At 35.1% G+C, this 20798-nt stretch overlaps 1 protein-coding gene across 4 annotated transcripts in view; it reads right to left on the bottom strand.

Moving 5' to 3' along the window:
• Positions 1 to 20798, bottom strand: part of kl-2 (dynein heavy chain 2, axonemal kl-2) — a 564598-nt gene that overhangs the window by 517709 nt on the left and 26091 nt on the right. For all 4 annotated transcript variants that reach the window (XR_014132735.1, XM_081769103.1, XM_081769086.1 and 1 more), the window contains exons 6-7: positions 16024 to 16148; positions 1347 to 1510 (exon numbers count right to left, since the gene is read on the bottom strand). Coding sequence is in view for 3 of the 4 variants with exons in the window: in XM_081769103.1 (XP_081625229.1) it covers positions 1347 to 1510; positions 16024 to 16148 (289 nt within the window). In the remaining variant the exon portion in view is untranslated. The remainder of the gene's footprint in view (positions 1 to 1346; positions 1511 to 16023; positions 16149 to 20798) is intronic.

Genomic DNA, 20798 nt, shown 5'->3' with positions numbered 1-20798 from the left:
CCAGTCCTATTTTGTACGGTTAACAGTGTAAATGATAAGTATCCGCCATACACTGCGATGAAAGAAATGCATAACAGAAGCGTGTTTCCGAACTGGCCTGTTTGGACCAGTCTCCACAACTACTCTTACGCGCTTATGTTTTCTGGTGTTTTGGCTAACCTTGGTCGACCTGTTCACTTTCGTTTCAGAGCTGAATCTGTTTCTCTGTAGTTTTTCACTCATAATAAAATTGTGTTATGGAATGAAATAGTCCTCTTCGATCTACGTTAATATTAGCGGAGTTGACGTTGAGTTTCGTCGCAAGAGTTATCTATTCTGGAAAATGTTTCCATGACAAATGCATGGTGTTCCCACAACCACAGCTTCATGGCTACTTAAATGGTGTAGCATGCACAGCAGCTGATCAAACCACCCCTTACTTCCATTACGCTTATTCGCACTTCTACGCGCCAATAAAAATGTCAAATTGTTTTACTGCATGGCGAAAAATGGACACTATTTGGATAACGGTCAACTTCGAAACCTATGATTTTGTTTTCAAGATTTTTTAAATACCTGTTAAATGATACAAATACCCCAACATATTGAATAAATAAACATATACAAATGTTGTGTAATTAATGCGTCATTATTATTAAATACCATCAGATCTTTTTACCGCATCCTGTATACATGATCATTCGCCGTTCCGGAGATATATAGGGTGATTGAGAATATGCTTACTAGATGGTATGACGCCTATAATAGAAGAAACATTATAGAATTTTACTTTTGAAGCCATCTCAAAAGTTCTTGTCTTTCCGCCACCTGTCGAAGATGTTCTCTATCAGGAAAAAAGCAGCATTCGAGCTTCAACACCAGGTGTTTGAAGATGTGCATGAATCCATAATGTATCATGTTCGTGCGTGTCTCTGTTTAGAACGTGGTAGTTTTGAACAGCTCTTCTAACATCGTTGTACAAAGTGTGAGCAACGTGTTCCAACCTTTTCTCGAGAGGCATGTGTCATTCCCAACTTCCATTAATTAAATGTTGTCCTTGTGTTCCTTTAATTATGCTTACGGTACGCTGATAACGGTTTCCACTGTTTTCAGTATATCCATGTGTCTCTCATTATTCACTGATAGTCTATTCACCTCTACTTTCATGCCATGCGGCACGTATCATATCTTTTGGTTCACCCTGTATATCTCCAGAACGGTCCGGTATCACGCATATACTGATATAGACTTTTTTGTTTCCTGTCCTTAGAGGAAATGCCTGCTGCAATTTGGACATACCTCAGTGCACCACCCTGTATGTGTAGATACACAAATTCAATAATTTAATATATAGACAAAATACTTACTTTGTATTATAATATTTAGAATTCAACCAAATTATTCTGATGAACTGACATATTTTCTGAAGCTGTTCAGGAATATCTTTAGGTGCTGAGTTATTAAGTGTTTCACATGGTTCGCATAGTATATGCAAGAAGTTTATATTGTCTATTGCCTCGTCATAGGAATGCTGAAAGAACAGAGAATTGGAATCTGAGAACTGCAAGAAAATCTGGATATTAGCAGTGATTAAGTCCTAACAGTGCATGCGTATGAACAGTGAATGTGTCATATATATGTATGCATAGAAAAATTGAGGAGAAATACTTCAACACAAGATCACTTCTTCTCAACATATGATATCCGAGAAAAGGCTATCGTAACTAACTCCTCTTTGCAAATTCGTTATCGTACATATTTTGTAAAGTTTAAACGACATTAATATGTTCTGCTTCATTTTATATAATTCTTGAGTTGTGAGCACCCGAATTAATATGTATTTTTCATTCGGTAAAATTGAAAAATAAAATTTACAGAATATGTAAAACACTTTTATGTCATTTAATAACCATAGTTGGAAAAATTAATAAAAAATTTAACGAATTAAAATTTAAAATTAAGGCTATGGAAAAATAATTTCTTAAATTAAAAATTAATGTCAAAAAAAGTAACGGTTAAAATTCAAATTAGTTTCAAAATAAATCAATTAAAATTAAAAATAAAAATGACAATTTTCATTACTATGCATTGTGAACCGTTTTGATTTGTGAACTTTATGCATAATTTAATAGATATAACTAAGGGCGTTAGGAAAATTAACTTATTATTATGAAAAGTTTCTATTTTAATACAAAACTGATGATATAAAAATCAAATAAAAATGAGGTAAAATTGAAAAACAAGTTATCAATTAACGCTAGAAGAACGGGATTGGTCAAATTGGCTTACTACTAATTTTCTAGTAGAATTACGTCATTTCTCACGTAATTTTCTTCTATTCTTGTGATTTTATACATTATTGTGTAATTAACTCTTGATTTTTTAAAAGTGTATTTCGAATGGATCAGACATTCAGAATACGCAATACTTTTAATCTGTGTTAAGGCATCGCTTGGGGAGTAGAACGAAAAACGAAACGTCTCTTATTTTTCAGTAAGAACTGGGGTTTTCATCTTCTCCACAACTAAATTGCATGTACAGACAATACTGACATATAAACGATTTCCACAAATATAATTTCCTTGGTAAGGTATGACCAACACAGCCGTTGATTTGACTTTTACCGTTCCATTGAGCAGCAAGGTTATATAAGACGTGAGCCCATAGCTGAACGTGGGTTTCAAACCATACGAGCTTCCACCGAGAATCTAACCCAGCAAAGGCGTACTCTAAGTGGCCCGTATAGCCACGAGCGAGTTCATAGCATTATTCAGGGTGTCTACTAAATGTTCGTTTTCAAATTCCAGGTTTTATCAAGGTTTTCAAGGTTTATTTTTCCTTTTTTTCCAGGTCTATTCAGTAGAGTGACATTTATTGTAACACGTATAAGTTAATGCAATTTTATATAGTTCTTAACAAAAACTGGTTATAATTAGAGAATGCATATGGCAAGTGATAATTTCTTTAAGTGACAAGATGAAAAGAAAAAACTGAGTGAAATGTAGTTTCTCAAAACATTTTACACAAGAAAATGTTTAATTAAAATATCCCCTACCAGAAGGCCGGTTGAGAAAATGTGCAGTAGCTTTAAATATCCTAATGTAGGAATACTATAAAGAGGTGAACCTTAATTAAACCGACAAACTTCGGGAAATGATTCTCGGCACCCAAACAAGAAAAAAAACATCCTCTTTAACTCTTCTCCAGGGCGCATAGTTTCCGATCTAAAAGGTGCCGAAAGTGTGGAAAAATGAACTTCCGACGCCTATATTTCCAAAATTATCCAAAGTAGAGAGTGCTGCTTAAAATCTCACAAAGGAAATCATACGTTCAGAACAGATAAGACTTCCTTAAAGAGATATTAAGCTGCACTCTCTACGTTGGATAGGTTTGGAAATATAGGACTCGGAAGTTCATTTTTCCACACTTTCGGCACCTTGTAGCTCCAAAACTATGTAACGTGGAGAAAAGTTAGAGGAATTTTCTTCTAGAATCACCTCCCGAAATTTATCGGTTTAGTTGAGGTTCACCCTGTATAATAGTAAATTTCCGTCAAAAACATTATTTCAAATAAACTAATATTATAGTAGTAGCACATGAGTGTTGATGAACAATGACAAAAATGGCGGGAAAATAGCTTACTCATCGCTAAGTTATGGGATAAAATACCACAAGAGTATTTTACTACAAGCACTCCCCTTTAAAGTACTCTTGTGCTATTTTATGCTAAGTACTGGTAGGACTTAGCGGTGAGTAAGCTATTTTGCCGCCATTTTTGTCAAACTAGTATTAGTTTAGAAGTAAAAAGAAAATGATCATATATAATATAAATTCTTAACGCAAAGTAGTTCATATTGTTAAACGTTACTGCACATTCTTCTTGGATGAGGACTGGCCATCAGTTTTATTTTATTTAAAAATGTATTGTAACATGAAAGTTTAAAAAACTGAAAATGTTATGGAACCACGCACATTATATGAACAAATATAGAAAACAACTTTCACAGTGAACAGTTTTTGACATTTAACTTCTAAAGTTCAACATCCCTTTTAATTTTTTCGCCTGTTCTTCCAACGCATCTACTTCTGCTTCGGCGTCAGTTAGTATTCTTTTCTTCTTTAATTCCAACTCTTATTTTCTTCTTAATATTTTTTTTTCTCGAGCTGCTCTGTCTTGTTTTTCACCGCGGTCTTTCAGATATTCATTTCTTCTGCTTGATACATTCCTCACATACTGGATGATACTCTTTGTGATATTCATATTACGTATGTCACCAGCAACACGCACAGCATCCAACACATTTCTCTGGGCAATCAAGCACTCCTCTTGGAGATTTTCAACAATGCACTCTTTGTTAATGAAGAAATTCCTTTCCACTGCTGCGTTGCTATAGAAAAGTACACATATCTTATGCATGAATGTTTTAAACGCATTGGAGACACCTTCTTTACTAAACAGATCATGGAGAAAAACGTCTTATCTGTCATTTTTGTAACTGAAATTTGACAGTTTTCGTGCTGTCTTTGTCTGAACAAAATTTTAAATATTCCAAATTCGCCATATCAGCATTTAGACAAATGTCTCCAGGGCGAGTGTGATACGTGATTCACGAAGGTTTCGTTGGTCATAGTTTCTGGAGACAAGCAATTTGCGGCTCTTGTTACACTGTATTTTAAAGGACATTTTAGCATAAGTTTTTTACACAGTTCTTGTAAGAATCTTCTGCATTCTTTCTTAAAGTTCAATATATATTAACATCCTTCACCCCTTTAAGCGATGTAACCGCAGAAAATCCAACATCAACTAGATTAGGTGGTTTTAAGATGTCCTTATCAAAAACATCTATTGAGGTCAGTTTTTTTGAAGTATTAGCTACTTTTAAGACATCATCTTTCACGAAACGGCTTAACTACGAATCAACGTGTTTAGGTCATTCCATAGAAACGGTAGTAATGGACTGTCTGTCTGGTACTTAGTGAGGAATTCTTCTAGTTCTACAGATACGGACTGAAGGAACCCTAATCTAGCGGGCAACAGTACATCAGAGATGTGGGCTTTTACTTTAGAGAAGTTTGATGTTTCAGGAGGTTTTGTTTTCACTGCATCAACATAAACTTTTAAGGCAGGAATCATAGTTATGGCTCGGTTGATAACTTTAGGATTCTCCACCTACCTAATAGAACAAAATTTAAGAGGGAAAACTGCTGTTCAGATGCTGCCATGAAATCTGCTCTTCTTGAAGGGAAGTCCTTGAATAAATAGTACAACGCTTTCAAAAACTGTCACATTCCGACCAGCTTTGGTATGCGCAGTCTTAAAAGCTCCATTAACAATATGTAAAAAGCACGTTCCTGTCTCCAAAAGCTGTGGACCTTCACCATTTTCTTCACTCAGATAGGCCATCAAATCACTCAGAAATTTCAAATTAACGTTGGTGCCATCAAGGGAAAACTGAAGTAACTTACAAAAATCGAGGCCCTTGTCCTTGAAAGTATTTATAAATGCACTTAACAAATCCTGCGCAGTAGCATGTCCGAGGAATACTGATGTTAAATAACGTGTTAAAACTTTATTTTCGTCACTGTGCCAGAAACGAACTACTAAGTCCATTTGATTTTTCTGTGAGATAGTGTTTAGGCTTTCGTCGAACGATACTGCAAAAAATTCACAATTTCGTAGTTCACGAAGTAACGTCTGTTGGAAGTATGGACCCAATCCAAAAGTGATGACATAACCTATTTTGTCTTTGTGTAACTGCATATTTTTAGCGACTTCACACTCAGGAAACATTAAAGGAAACAAATCCGTTGCACTCGCTTGGCTTCTGGGCGATGCATGACTTGTAACTTTGACGTTTGTGTAATGTCAAGATTATTTCTGCTTTCGTCACTTGATCTTTGATAAGATAACTCTTTATTACACCACTAGTTTTTGCTGGGCTTTAATTTTTCTCCTGAACAACTGGACTAGATGATGTGCCAGTCACTGAACTGGAAGACGCTGTATAATTTTTTGTACAGAAAGGCTTCTTGTTAACATTGCTTGAGAACTTTACGATCGAACATTGTGCATTAAGAGCTTTAACAGCTATTTGATGTTTCTTTCCTTTTTCATGAGATTTCAATGATCCAGCTCCCATATTTGAAATGTCAAAATCAGTTCTGCAGAGTTTACAACCTGCTTTAAATGGATCGTTGGACCTAATAAGCCATTTCCAGTGGCCTTTGCACGACTCCTGGAATTTAATTTTACTTTTCCCCATTTTAATGGCTGAAAAATAAAATGTTAATTGTTAGTGTGTAACAGGATTTATTGCAAGACTAGTAAAATGTTAACCTAAATACAAAAAGTGATTCCGTTAAGATGTGGGCAATTTTACTTTTTTCCGGTGATACACCTTTCGGTCACCGGGAATGGTGTTCACTGCGACATCCGCAGGCTTGGACTCCAGTTAAAAAGCTTCGGCACAGGAGTATAAGCGGAATGTTGTTCCAGACCTGTCTATTACTCTTGCTACAGAAACATGTAAACCAATGTCTTCACAAAGCAGCAAATAAGCTTGATTCATACTATGCAAATAAGCAGCAACTACAGAGAAGGCTTCTAGCTTGTATGCCAGTACTCCCTCAGTGTAAGACACGAACTTAATAGATCATGAAATTTAACTTTTTCAATTACGTTACTATCATCATGGGGGACTAATTTAGCTCTTTTTGTAGTCACTGTTATTCACAACGACCATGCCAAACAAACAAAATCTTATTCAGTCTCTTCTTGTACCTTCAACATACTTTCCAAAAACATTTACCGCCTGCACTCTGCTCAAGTCTGTCTGTCTTTCTTAACTTCGTCTCCACTGAATAAGTTATTATTGGCTTTCAACTTATGCTGTAGTATATAACTTCCTTGCGTTTCACAAAAATATATTTATTCCATACCAATCCCAAAAACAATATTTTACTTCCAGGCTCCTCGTCCAATTCCAGGCTATTTCCAGGTTTTTCCAGGTCAGTAGACACCCTGTATATATATATATATATATATATATATATATATATATATATATATATATATATATATATATATATATATATATATATATATATATATATAGGGTGTCCATAAAGTCCGTTGCCACTCCGTGTATCTTCGAATCGACTGCGAATATGAGAAAACGCAAAAATAAGGCCATCATTATTTTAAGGGGCTTGAATTTTGAAATATAAAAGGTCCACCCCAAACACCCCCATATACCGGTACGTGGAATCAACTTGAAAATTTTAAACGGCAAAACGGGTCGAGTAATATATCGTTGGAAAGGACTCGACAAGGGAAATATTTTTTCCCGAAAGTTTCAAGTCCATATGTTGAACCCATCCAAAATGGCGGAGGTTCACATTTCGTGTCCATAAAGTCCGTTGCCACCCTGTGTATCTTCGAATCGATTGCGAATTTGAGAAAACGCAAAAACACGTCCATCATTATTTTAAGGGACTTGGATTTTGAGCTTTAAAAGGTCCAACCCATACACTCCCATATACTGGTACGTGGAGTCAGCTTGAAAATGTTAAATGGCAAAGGGGGTCGACTAAAATATCGTTGGAAAGGACTCGACAAGGGAAATATTTTCCCGAAAGTTTCAAGTCCATATGTTGAACCCATCCAAAATGGCGGGGGGGTAATCAGCAAAAGCAGGTTGAATGATCCAATGTTTCGGTGTGGCCAGATGTATTGAAAAGATGACATAGTTTCGCTAGGTGTTTCCACTATTTTGTCTAATACCTGTGTCTAATTATTTCCAACAATGTACTCATTCTGTGGTGACATTTTTGGTTTAAGTTGCATTTAATACATGGGCGTATGAATTTATGTTTACGAAGCAATATATTGCATATACGGAAATGTATTTCTCCTGTGAGTAACTATTCCATAATAAAATAAATATGATTTTACACACATGTAAAAATAATCAAGATGAATAAAGGAAGCAATTTATTTTCTACGGAGTATTATCAGGAAAGATCAATGTGGAGATGGATAACAATATTGGTAAGTATTAATATATATATATATATATATATATATATTGTATATAGTATTAATATAAAATATCCAAAGTAGAAATTTATAATTAGTCTTACATTTATGTGACAACCCAGACAGAAAATGCGGGTGGTTTACAGGCGCCTGTGAAACATATATAAACAGGCATATCTTTACAGGCACCTGTGCATGCGCCTGAAAATGGAACACTTTTAAACACATGAGACAGGTATCGATTTTTTTCAAGATCATTGCATGTTTATTTCACGGAAACATGTAGTTTTCATGTTGATAGGGTTGAAACCTTGCAACGTGAAAAATGCGTGTAAACAACATGTAGAGAGTAGAAAGACATGTACGTAACCGGCATATTCCATGTAGTTGACATATACGTTACATCATGAGGATCTGACGACAGTTGTTTTTCATTTGATAAAAATGTAATTGACGTGTTAAATACATGTGAAATACAGGTGTTAGGATACTAGAATGTAGGCTGCACGCTTTAAGGAATAATACTACTATTTGATCCATCTAATCCAAGGGTCTGCGCACGCCTCTGTATATATGTGTCAGCACCTTGCATATGTGCATGTCAAAGTGGAGACTTGGGGCGGTATTCAGAGACAATTCGTTAATCGATCGTTAGTAACACTAGCTAGCGACTAGTTAGTGTCTTACTAGCTCTTTACTAAGGAAGGTGCACTTTTTGGTATTCAGTCTAGTTTGAGTACAACTAAAAAGTTGATTTGGATATGATTATATAACCCAGTGATGTGCCGTAAACTATAATTTTACGTCTACGCGATTGTCTACTGTAATCTATACGTAATCTACATTACACCTTTTCTCGTGTAGACTATGTAGACAACCACGATCAAATGTAAGGAAGAATGGCTTAAGTTTAGAGTTGCCCCTCCAGTCTGAAGGTGCCCTTGTACTTTGCAACATACAAAAAACAATGATTAAAGTATTAAAAATTGTTACATTTCACGTAAGTTCAGTACTCCGTATTTCAGAAAAATTTAAAAGGTTTTCTTCATTATTTTTGCGCATCCGTTACACCTGTTCGCCATATTCTCCATATTTTGCAACTACAGTACCATGCTGCTGAAACCTTCCGCGAATGCTTTCTCATCCGGCAAATAGTAGGGCTACTAACTTCCACATATCTTTTCTCGCATTAAACATAACTCTCATGCCGAATTTGCGTTCCTAAACATCAACTAAAAACTTTAAATTATCATTTCTTACCTCATTTCTCCTGTAAATCTTCCTGATTGTTATAAAAAGCGGAGGGGCAACTCTAAACTTAACCCCTGTAAAAACTATACACTCCTTGAACACAAACACATTGGATCACTTTTATCCAGTGCTCGAAGTGGGGATATAGCATACCACCACCTCAGGAGAATTACGATCAGCGTACCCCCACCTCAGAAGAATATGATCAGCATACCTCTTATTGCTTTTGGCAGAAATTTTGGGTTGCACAGTGACTTCAACAGCGTCTAATCAGTCCTTCTACTACTACTGCATCCACTGCTACTACTTCTACTATTAGTGCAATCAATTTCGAGATCAGAAGACAGCGCGCCCTGTGGGGCTTCTAACCTGCCCTACTACTACTTGCAAGTGCAACCCAAAGTAAAGAGTTACCTTGCTTTTTTCACATTCCGGATAACAAGGGTGTATGTTTACTCTGCTCTGTATATACCACTTCCTTAGATTTTCCACTTCGAGCACTGCTTTTATAATGAAACTTACAAAACTAATTCTCACCTGTGGGCTTTCAGTCTTGAAGCTGCTGTATTTGCCATTTTTTTCTTGCATATTTTACAAAATGCATAATATTTGTCATTTTCTTTCATCAAGACGAAACTAAGTATTCGAAAGTTCTACTATTCGCTGGTCTAGGCATTTTATTTTGTATACAATTTCGCAAGGTAACGACAAAAGAAAGCTCCTTTACCAGGGGCGGATCCAGGACCGACTTCTGGGGGGGCGGTGGGTTGTCATACTGCTACTTTTAAGGGCTTCAAACTTTGGGATGGGTTTTATTTATATATATAAAATAAGAAAGATTCCTCTTCTGGGGGGTCGATCGCCCCCTGGATCCGCCCCTGTCTTTTACTGTCCATGACGCCATTTAAATTACGTGTTGTTGACATATTCTACATAGTCTACGTTGTTTACATTGTCTACGCATTGTTGACACGTAAACGTAAACTATAGTTTTTTACGCGTAGACGCACATCTCTGATATAACCCCAATGTATCGGGTGAGAAAAAATAAATGTGGCAACTACGGATAAGTATATCAGCGCATGCGTAGTCTGTAAAAATGAAAATACATGAAATGCGAAATACGAAATGTTGTGTCGCACGCTAAACCGTGGGTAAAAGATTAGCCTCTGCTCTAGATTAATTAGTCACATGTGATTAACTTCGTCAAATACTACGTCCTAATCAGAGACTCTGAATACAATTTTGATAACCATCCGTTAGTCAACTCCGTAATATGGCGTTAATCAGACATCAAAACGACTCTGCATAAGGCCCTTAATGTCTGGATATTGCATGTTCCCTACGCCTGTAACGTGAATGTTTCACTCTAATCAACCTTGTCCTTCGCATTTACCTGTTTAAGCTATTTACTCACTACACGTATCTGTTTAATCCATTTAGTGGCAATCATGATCATTGCACGTTCCCATTCATCTGTGCATTGCCTGTACACTGCATGTAGGTACATGTTACAGGCAATGTGTCCAATTCTATCCCAATGTACTATGCATGTATCAGGACCTTGCATATGTGCATGGCAAACTGGAGACTTGGTGCCTGAATATTACATGTTTCGTACACCTATAACATTAATTATTCACTCCAATCAACCTTGTTCATTGCGTGCACCTGTTTAACCCATTTATTGGCATCATGATCGTTGCATTTTCCATTTACCTGCACATTGCCTGTACATTGTATATAGGTGGGTTCACACTTCTCATGTACACGGATATAATACAGGCAATGTATTCAGTTGTAATCCCATGTATTATACATGTGTCAAGACCTTGCATAGCGAATGTCGAATTGGAGACTTGTGCCTGAATATTGTATGTCTCCTATGCCTATAATGTGAATGTTTAGCTCCAATCTACCTTGTTCACCACACGTATCTGTTTAATCCATTTATTGGCAGTCATGATCATTGCATGTTCCCGTTCACCTGTACATTGCCTGTACACTGCACGTAGGGAAGTTACACACTTACACATGTACACGAAAATGATAAATGTAAAATAACATATTCTACATCATGCGTTTTCCATGCTATACGCTATACATGGTATTTATATGTGATGCGAATGTCACACATGTATATTACATGTTCATGAACAGGCACCTTCCTTGTACTTTTAATTCTTACTGTATTGCGAATGTTAACAACAATCCATTCAAGGTGCTTTACATGCACATATTCCCTCCATTTACTTGCATGTGAGTGACTACGTGTACATTGCATGTTCTCATTTTAATGTACAGGCACTGTACAACGCGTGATTCCGTGCAAAATTTCCAGCAGAAGTTTAATACTTTTTCGACATGCATAATACCTGAAAACAATGTGCCTGTAATATTTTCTTTACATGTGTTTTCGCCTAAACAGGTGCCTGTATAATGCCTGTCAAAATCTGACAGGCTTTTACAGGCAGTTCCATTTACAAAACATTGCATGTTTCCTCAAAAATTTTCATAATAGAATGTATAAAGAGTTAAGCTATGCATATCATTCTTTGTTCAAGGAAATAAAACAGAAACGTCGACATCACGCTCCAAATATAGGAAGTGTTCCTACACAAGAAGATACAATGTAGGTATTTCATAAGAGTGCTCACGTAAGCAGTAGGTAGTTACATGATCCTGGAAAAGGAGGTAGCATTGGAGGTTCAAGAGGTTAGCTTCGTGTTTCAGGAATTGGACAGTGGACAGTGCCGTAACAATGAACGGTACAAGTGGTGCAACGCAGCGGGGTCCTCAAGCCTAGGGGCCACGTCGACCCCGTTAATTACTCAGTAGGCTACTGAATACTTATATTTTATTATTCACTTCTGTGTGGGAGAAATTCATTATCAATTTTAAAACTGCCAGCAATTTTAGTAATATTTTTCTGTTTTTGGGGCCCCCAAGGCTAGAGGCCTTGCTGAGCCCGTTTATTACTCAGTACTGAATACTTATATTGTTATTCACTTCTTATGTGTGGGAAAAAATCATTGTCAATGTTAAAATTGCCAGCAATTTTAGTAATTTTCTTTTTGTTTTGTCCCCCTCATCCCATAGGGCCATTTCTTACGTGTAATAAATAATCACTGTGTTGAAATTCTGGATTACTAGTAACTTTCGTAACATTTCTTTTGCGTTTTTTGGGGTCCCCACTAAACTTGTTTATTACTTGGTACTGAATACTTATATTCTGTTATTTATTTCTTATGTGGAAGAAATAATCATTATAAAATTGTAGATTACGAGTAATTTTGGTACTATTTTTTTCTGTTTTTGGGCCTAGAGACTCACTGAACCCGTTTCTTATTCAGTATTGAATAGGTATTATATTCTGTTATTTATCGTTTATGTGGAAGACATAATCATTGTGAAATTTTAGGTTACTGTTGCAAATTTGATATAACAGCTTTTTTTATTTGTTTGTTTTAGGAATCCCTTTCTATGTTAAATTGCAAGTTATGTTGGAAAGTAAAACTGATTTCGCTGATCTGCATTGTGTTCATGATAAGGGGAAAAAGAACGTAACAGGTGATTGTAAACACTGACTGAGATCTCCTTCTCCTACCACCCATCCTCTTCTTTTTCTGACAGGTTTGGATCTTACCTCTCAATACCCAACAGATAGATGGTACTTCAAAAAAATGTTTCCGACAGATTGAAGAGGAGCATTTTGTCTTATGGGCTTTGCCTATCATGCATTAGCTTTCCTGTCATTGAAATTAAAAAATGCAAGTTTTTTGAATATTATTTTATGAGAACAAAAACCAAGGGCTAAAATTCCTTGACTGTGATTGAGTTATTGTCCTCTCATGGATAAAGTGAACTCTGTAACTTGGTTGTTTGGTGATAGAAGTGCAAATCATTTTAAGACAGAATGGATTGGCAGTATTGATGATTGGGATCATCTTGCTCAGAAAATAACTGTTCATGAAAGACGTGTGATTCACATGGATGCCACGAAGGTCAGAGTTAGTTAGATGAAAAATGAAACAATTGATAAGGATTTCGAGCATCAAATTTCAGGAGAAAGTGCTTTCTGAAGAGATTTGGTGCGTTTCATTAAAATAATACTTTCTTTAACATCTGGAAACACAACTTTGAGAGGAAATGAAGGTAAAAAATGTGAAGACGAGTTTTCAGAAGGAAATTTTCTATGAACAGTGAAGTTAGTCGCAGAGTTTGATCCGGTTTTAAACACGCTGCTACAAAAACAGGAAGTTAAAGATCTGAGTTCCGTAATTCAGAACAAACTCATTGACGTTCTGTCTAGCAATTTGAGAAACATTATTTTTGAAGACGTTCGATTTTTTTTTTTTTTTTTCAATAATCGTGGATTCAACATTGGACATTAAAAAAAAAAAAAACTGATCAGGTTAATGTCATTGTTCGCTATGTTGTTGCGAACTATGAAGAAGCGACATTAGAAATCAAAAGAAAGTTTCGTAGGATTTTATGCATTAGATAAGCATGATGCCAAGAATTATGAACATCTCGTTCGTGAAATTTTACTCAGAAACCAAATCGACATACAACGGTGCAGAAGGCAGGGATATGATGGAGCATCAGTAGTAAGTGGAGTTTATAGTGGTTTATAAGCAAGAATTAGTAATACTACTCCAAACGCTCCGTAGGTTCATTGCTGTCCGCATAATCTGAATTTTGTTATTGCCGACGCTGCAAAAGTCTCCACATAGTTTCCAATATTTTTAAAGTTCTACAAGATATTTTCCTTTTTTTCAGTTCTAGTGCTTCTAGATAGTTACTTTTACTTTCATCTTGGTGATGAAAGGGCTTCAAAAAAATGTATAACTAAATGGGAAACAAAACATACTGCTATTACCTGCATGAAAGAAAGAATTGCTGATGTTCAAAAGTCCCTTACCGCTATTTGTCAGACAAGTAAGAAACCAGATGAGTTGAGAGCAGCTGAGGCATTAAAAAAGAAGATAGAGACATTTGAATTTGTGTTGATGCTAGTCATTTGGGAAAAGATTCTAATGTCCATGTATGCAACTTACAAAAGTTTGCATTCTTCTGATATTGATCTGCAATAGCAGAGAAAAATCTGAAGAAATCACTTCGGGAAATGAAAGATCTTCGGGAAAAGTATGACGAGCTTGTAAAATTCACAAAAGACCTGTGCTTGAAATTGAGTATTTCAGAAACACTTCAAGAGAAACGCAAAACGTTTGCAAAGAAATATTTTGATGAACTGGCTACAGATAGTATACTAGATGTATCGGAAGATACATTTCGTGTCATTGTATTTTATCCTATTCTGGATTGTATTGTGTCACAACTTAGCACCCGTTTCCACGGAATGACTGAAGTGCTCAATAGCCTTTCTTTTCTCACCTTAGCAGCAAGATTTTTGTCTGCATCTGAAGAAGACCTTCAGAAATCTGGATATAATTTTGCTACAAAGTACAGTAGTGATGTAAGCTCAGATTTTCCACGGCAAATACTGGTATTTAGAGATTATAGTAGGCTGAAATATATATAACCTTCGAACAATTCGGGAAATAGCTTTGTTCTTGGTGGAAAATGGGTATTCTACGTCTTTTCCTGATGTGCTTACCGCATGTGTAATTTTTTAAGAATTCCAGTAAGTGTGACTTCTGCTGATCGCTCGTTCTCGAAATTGAAGCTCATAAACAACTATTGAGGAGTAGTACCTCACAACAAAGGTTAACAAATGTTGCTATAATGAAAGTAGAACGAAAACAAACTTCAAGACTAAACATGGACAAGATTGTTTCAGATTTTGCTGATGCTAAAGCTAGGAGAAAAAGCTTTTTGAAACGACTTTAAATTTTTGTTGTATTGTATGGTATTTTGCATGTTTGAATATTTGAATCCATTACAGTAAGTTTATTTTGAAATTGTTTCAGCAGTTGTACAACATCCCTGATATTTCCTTTTTATTTCTTAATCATGATATTCTTTTCTGTAAATAATATGTGTATAACTATGGTATACTATGAATAACATCATTTCTTACATTTTTTGTTTTCTCTAAAAAAAAAAAAAAAAAAAAAAAAAAAAAATGTGATTAATACCTTTTTCATTTTGTCTAATATTGAAAAGATAATGGATACGATACTGTGCTCTATAAAATTATCGTAAATTGTGAAATGCTGTTTATTGCTTTTACTATTATATTGAAAAATACGTTCGCTTGTGGGAGCCCCCAAATATCCTCTTGTACTGGAGCCCCGGAGAGTTTTGTTACGACACTGACAGTGAATCAGCTAGACTGAGTAACTAGCTGGAAGAGGCAGCCAATATAAGACCTCACATTATCTTTGCTATGTTGAGATAACTATAATGAATGAGTTCGTGCACATAAGCCTAGTAGTAAATAATTAGAGTTAAATATAGTTATGAAATTATCTGTATGCGTTTCTAAAGTATACCTAGACTAATTATTTTATTTCTAAACTCTAATGGCATGAATATGATAACTTACGAGTTGTCTTGTTCAGTTGTGTTTTAGATTTCAGGAAAGCTACCCTCAGATTTAAACGTTTAGTTATTTATTTGATTTGAATAAGCAATTCATACTGAAACGTACTAATACGGAATCTCGGCTGAAGGCCAACTTTATCTGAAATTTATAGTACACGCTTATATTGATGATTGAACTCGAAACTACACGTAAATCGCATAGCTACTAGATAATTCTTTTAAACATCAACTTACTGTTAACTTACCATGATCTGAGCTACCAATGCTAAATATTGCTTTATGTACGTAGATTGGGTAACTTCAAGTATCTTCGTAATATGCTTAACATCAGGATTCTCTAATTGGTAGATTAATCCAGCTAAGTTTTCAGCTGAAATTGTTAATGAATTATATAATTTCAGTAAAAGACTTTACATAAATAAAATTCAATACGTCAAAACTCTATGATTATTTATTCATTCCTGCATACGACATTGTTGATTAGTCTTGTCAAACACAGAATAAAAGTATATACATTGTACGAATGTTAAATGACTTCAGAAAACAGAAACACAAGGGCTCCTGGAAAAGTAATGACATGTTAAATTCTGGAAATGACTTTACTGTTTTTCAAAGTACTCTCTTTTCAGATTGATACTTTTACATACCCTCAAACCAATTTTGATAGCATTTTTTACACTCTGATGCTACTATCTTGGAAACTTGTTCGGAATACGTCAACAGCTGCTTCAGACGACAAAAACTGCTCATTACGCAATTTATTTTTCATGTGTGGAAACAAACAAAAATAATTCGGTGATAAATCAGGTGAGTACGGACAATCAGTCATTATTTCGACGTTTTTACTAAAACAAATCAACAGTTTAGTGTGTTACGTGGAAACTGTCGTTGTAGTAGTGAAGAATGATACCACGATTTGGATTTGTTTTGCTAATTCACTGATGAACTCTAGCAAACAAATTGTTGTATATCACTCAATATTTACAGTCCTTCGATCTTCTGAAGCTATGGTTGCCACATGTACGGAAGCAATCATTTTCTTGGCAGCACTTCTCGAACGAACAACTTTTATTGGTTTCGACTCAATTTGAAACACCCAAACAGTGGCTAGATATTTAGTTTTAGGTTCGTATGAATATATAAAAATGTTATTCCCTGTAACGATGTATAATGGAAATTTGACTTAGTTCGACTCAATTTTTTTTTAGCATTTCTCCACACCAATTAACATGAACGTGGTTTCCCGTCTCCTTTAGCCTAACCAGCATAACCGTGGGACGTAAAACTCAAAAATTTCATTTCATTTCGGTCAAAATGTGAATGATCCAACGTCTTGAAAGTTTCCGTACGTTCAGATGATCATAAAAAACTTATGTATTGCTTTCACGTCAATGTTTAAAAATACCTAAATATCACGATATGTCACATGCCGATCTCTCTTAATCATTTTACGCACAGTATCAACATTACTGGTAACAACAGATGTGGAGAGACGACCTTCACGAAACTCAGCACTAAGAAATGAGCGACCACCTTGAATTCGAAAATTAAATTTACACTGTCCTATTGGATGATCCTTAATCCCCAAAAGCCAAATGAAGTTACTCGATGCATGGTTTCGGTATTAAACTACACCTGAAATCATGAAAAATCACTCCCCGAAAGTGTTCACGTGAAATTGCCATTTCTCACACAACCATTGCTTCTTCAAACTGATGTGAAAAACAAACGAGTAGCCTTATACAAACAATCAAAGATATTTTAACATAAAAACATATATTCTTTTGACTGTTAGCACAATTAGTAGTAGTAGTTTGCAGAAACCTTTTCAGCAGCCATGCACACTGCATACAATATGAAATGTAACACCTAACTATCTTAGTTAATGATTGTAAGAAACATATATTCATAATTTTAACGTTATCTGCTTGTTCCTACATTTTCACAAACTTGTACTTCCTTTAGCAATATTTCGAGCTAAAAAAAGCCCTTCATCCTCAAACGACATTGGTTGATATATTTAGATACTCCTTTCCTTCTTACATTGTGAACCCTAAAATTTCTATTTGAGAATCTGCGTAGTGTGAAAATCTCTAAAATTTCTACCTTAGGCTCTACAATGTAAAAAGGAAAAAGAGTTTGTAAATAAAGTAACCAATATCGCATGAGGAAATTAAGCGCTACTACCTCGGAACATTGCAGACGAGGGAGAAGAGAACACAGATTTCTGAACATATAGAAACGAAAAGGTACGCTTAAATAAACGTAACTAATTACTTAGAGTTTCGTAAAATATTGGGTAAATACTCTTTATGAAATCCCTTATTTTTATAAAGGAAATTTGTTACTGTAATATATTTTGAAAAACCGATTACCAAATTCTAGAGCTTAAAACATATATCACACAATCCTGTTTCCATTTGAAAAATTAAAAAAATAAAAAAATAAAATAAAATAAAATAAAATAAAAAAAAATCAAGATAGCGACGATGTTGAATGTGTATCCCTTAACATTTAACCTTACATACATTCGTAATCTCTATCAGTGTTAAAACCATCCCTAGAACTTCTTGTTTTTAATTGAATGGCCTGGTTCATAAGATTGGAACACCCTATCATGTTCGATGGTTATACAGCTAATCTATGAGTTAAAAGAAGGCAACAAGGTATTATATTTTCATTTCGCAATATTAATTTCGGATCTAAAGTAATATTCAAATATTTACGATGCGAGATGTTTCACCAACATTAAGTTACTATTTTAAATTTTATATTCGAGTTCCTTCGTGGCTAAGCGGTTAGCGTAGGCACCTTTGGCGTGGGAGACCCAGGTTCGATTCCCGGAAGGAGCTCATGTGGTTCGGATTCCACGTTTATCAGTAGGGCCCGTCTCATATAGCCTCGCTGCTGAAAGGACGTTAAACTCAAATTTTATACCAACATGAATTTCCTCTTTCTTCTTACATCACAACGTAAAACATCCCTAGAAAACGATTTATTATCTTATGAACAATTTCTTACAAACTATCCATGATATAATAAATTATACGCTCATCGAAATTTATCTAAATGTATTTGTATGTGTTACACAGGATAAGGCATGTTTAAGAAATTATCTAAGAGTAAAAGGTATAGAACAACACATTAAACATTTTCGCTCCCCTTTCTCAAATTTAATCATGAATCACACCATACTTATTACCGAATTATTACCGAAATAATCATTGACGAAGTACGAACATTAGTAAACTACCCTTTCTACCCTTTCTGAGCTATTTTAAAGATATGGATTATGCCACATTATAGAAGTAGGGATGAAACACAAACAAAATCGTTATAACAATTCCAAACTTTCTTCTAAAAGAACTCACTCCCGTCACGATTAGTTTTTAAACAAAAACGACATGCGCGTTTATGAAATAGTTATAAATATGAAGAAAATAATTCGCGCCTTTTCGAGACAATCATTGGAACAAAAACTCACTCCCACCTTCAAACCTTTTCCGAACAATCCTATGTATAATTAAGAAACTCTTATACGATACCTGTGTTTGTCCATTCGTCTGTTGACAGGTATAAGAGCAAAATAAATAAATAAATAAATAAATAAATAAAGGTAAGAGAGAGCGAGAAACGTTTTTTCAATCTCTCTTCTTTCTTTTTTCACATCGATTCAGCATCTCAAGAATAGATTACATTTCCGCTATCCCATCCCTCTACTGAAACCGGGAAGTGCCATTATCTGTTATTTCCTGTTTCAATAGTGAATCCCGTACAATGGAAATGGTACGACATAGAGAGAAACGTATTTTCGATATAGATTCAGCGTCCCGACAACAGGTTTCACTTGCACCCTTATCCCTGTATTGCAACCCGAAGATTTTAAGCTGTCCCTTTTAGTTTCAATATTGGATTCCTATAGTTTGGAAACCTGCTGTAATTTCACAGTGTAAAACAAAACTCATTATTTTTGTAACAAAATCTGAATCAATTATATGTTTAAATATATATTAATGAAACGTGAAATAAAAATTCCAGTCGTTTAAAGAAAAAAACTGTTCAAGAACAGTTCATCTCTGCACTAATTACACATTCTGAATAGTTTCAAGAGAATTATTCAGTTTCGATTTGCAACTGCAATCTGCAACTGTTACTGGAATATATTTATTTGTGAAATATGGAGAAAGCCTAGATCCATTTCCGAGACGGACTTTCAAACAATATTATCCAATCAATATGGAATTTTTGAAAATAAATTGGTACCATAGTGTTGAGCTTTCAATGGAATATTTATTGACGAAATATGTACAAAATCGTTAAAGTAGTTTTCGGAAAAAATGTCCGAATACACCTTAGCAATAAACTATCCTTTCTCGATTGTTTCCAGGCAAAGTATTCAAGCAATATTGCTGGGTCGTTAATGAAATATGCAGACAGCCTATTTCTGCTATTATTATTATTATTATAACTGGATAACTCCTCTTCCATTTTATCATGCTCTAAATTCCCTAAATTCCCATCTCGTATGGAATGAGGTTCCTGAGTTGCAACGCAAAATTTTCGTTAGCAGCACTCTTCTTGGTAGCACAACAGCACTCTTTTTCGTACCATCCAGCAGAGAGATTGAGGTAGACATAGTTGTTTCGCACCCCAGAGCAAAGACAATATGGTGATGTAAGTAAGAACAAAATATAGTTCGTAGAAGACAATTGTCATCTGGACTTATTTAAAGGTTTTATGTCGTGAAAATTTATTAAATAAACGGAAAATTGTAATTGAACTGGATTATGAGTGTATAGTGCAGTATTAATTATTTTTGCTTACAATCTAGTGTGAATCAGCAGTTCTCGTACTGGCGTATGAACACTGTTGCTGGTAACTTGCCCGCAAAGGGATGCGTGCGTTCGACAGGTGTCCTATTGTGAGACGGATGGAGTCTCTTGCAAGAAAAGAAATATGGATCGAAAAGGTATAACTAACTATCCATCGAACAAATTTTATAGTTCAATATAATTTTATC

The sequence above is a fragment of the Thermobia domestica genome, chromosome 1 (assembly GCF_964235325.1).
Source record: "Thermobia domestica chromosome 1, izTheDome1.hap1.1, whole genome shotgun sequence".
Lineage (NCBI taxonomy): Eukaryota > Metazoa > Arthropoda > Insecta > Zygentoma > Lepismatidae > Thermobia > Thermobia domestica.
Note: the sequence above shows the minus strand (reverse complement) of the source record. Positions and strands in the feature narration are given on the sequence as shown.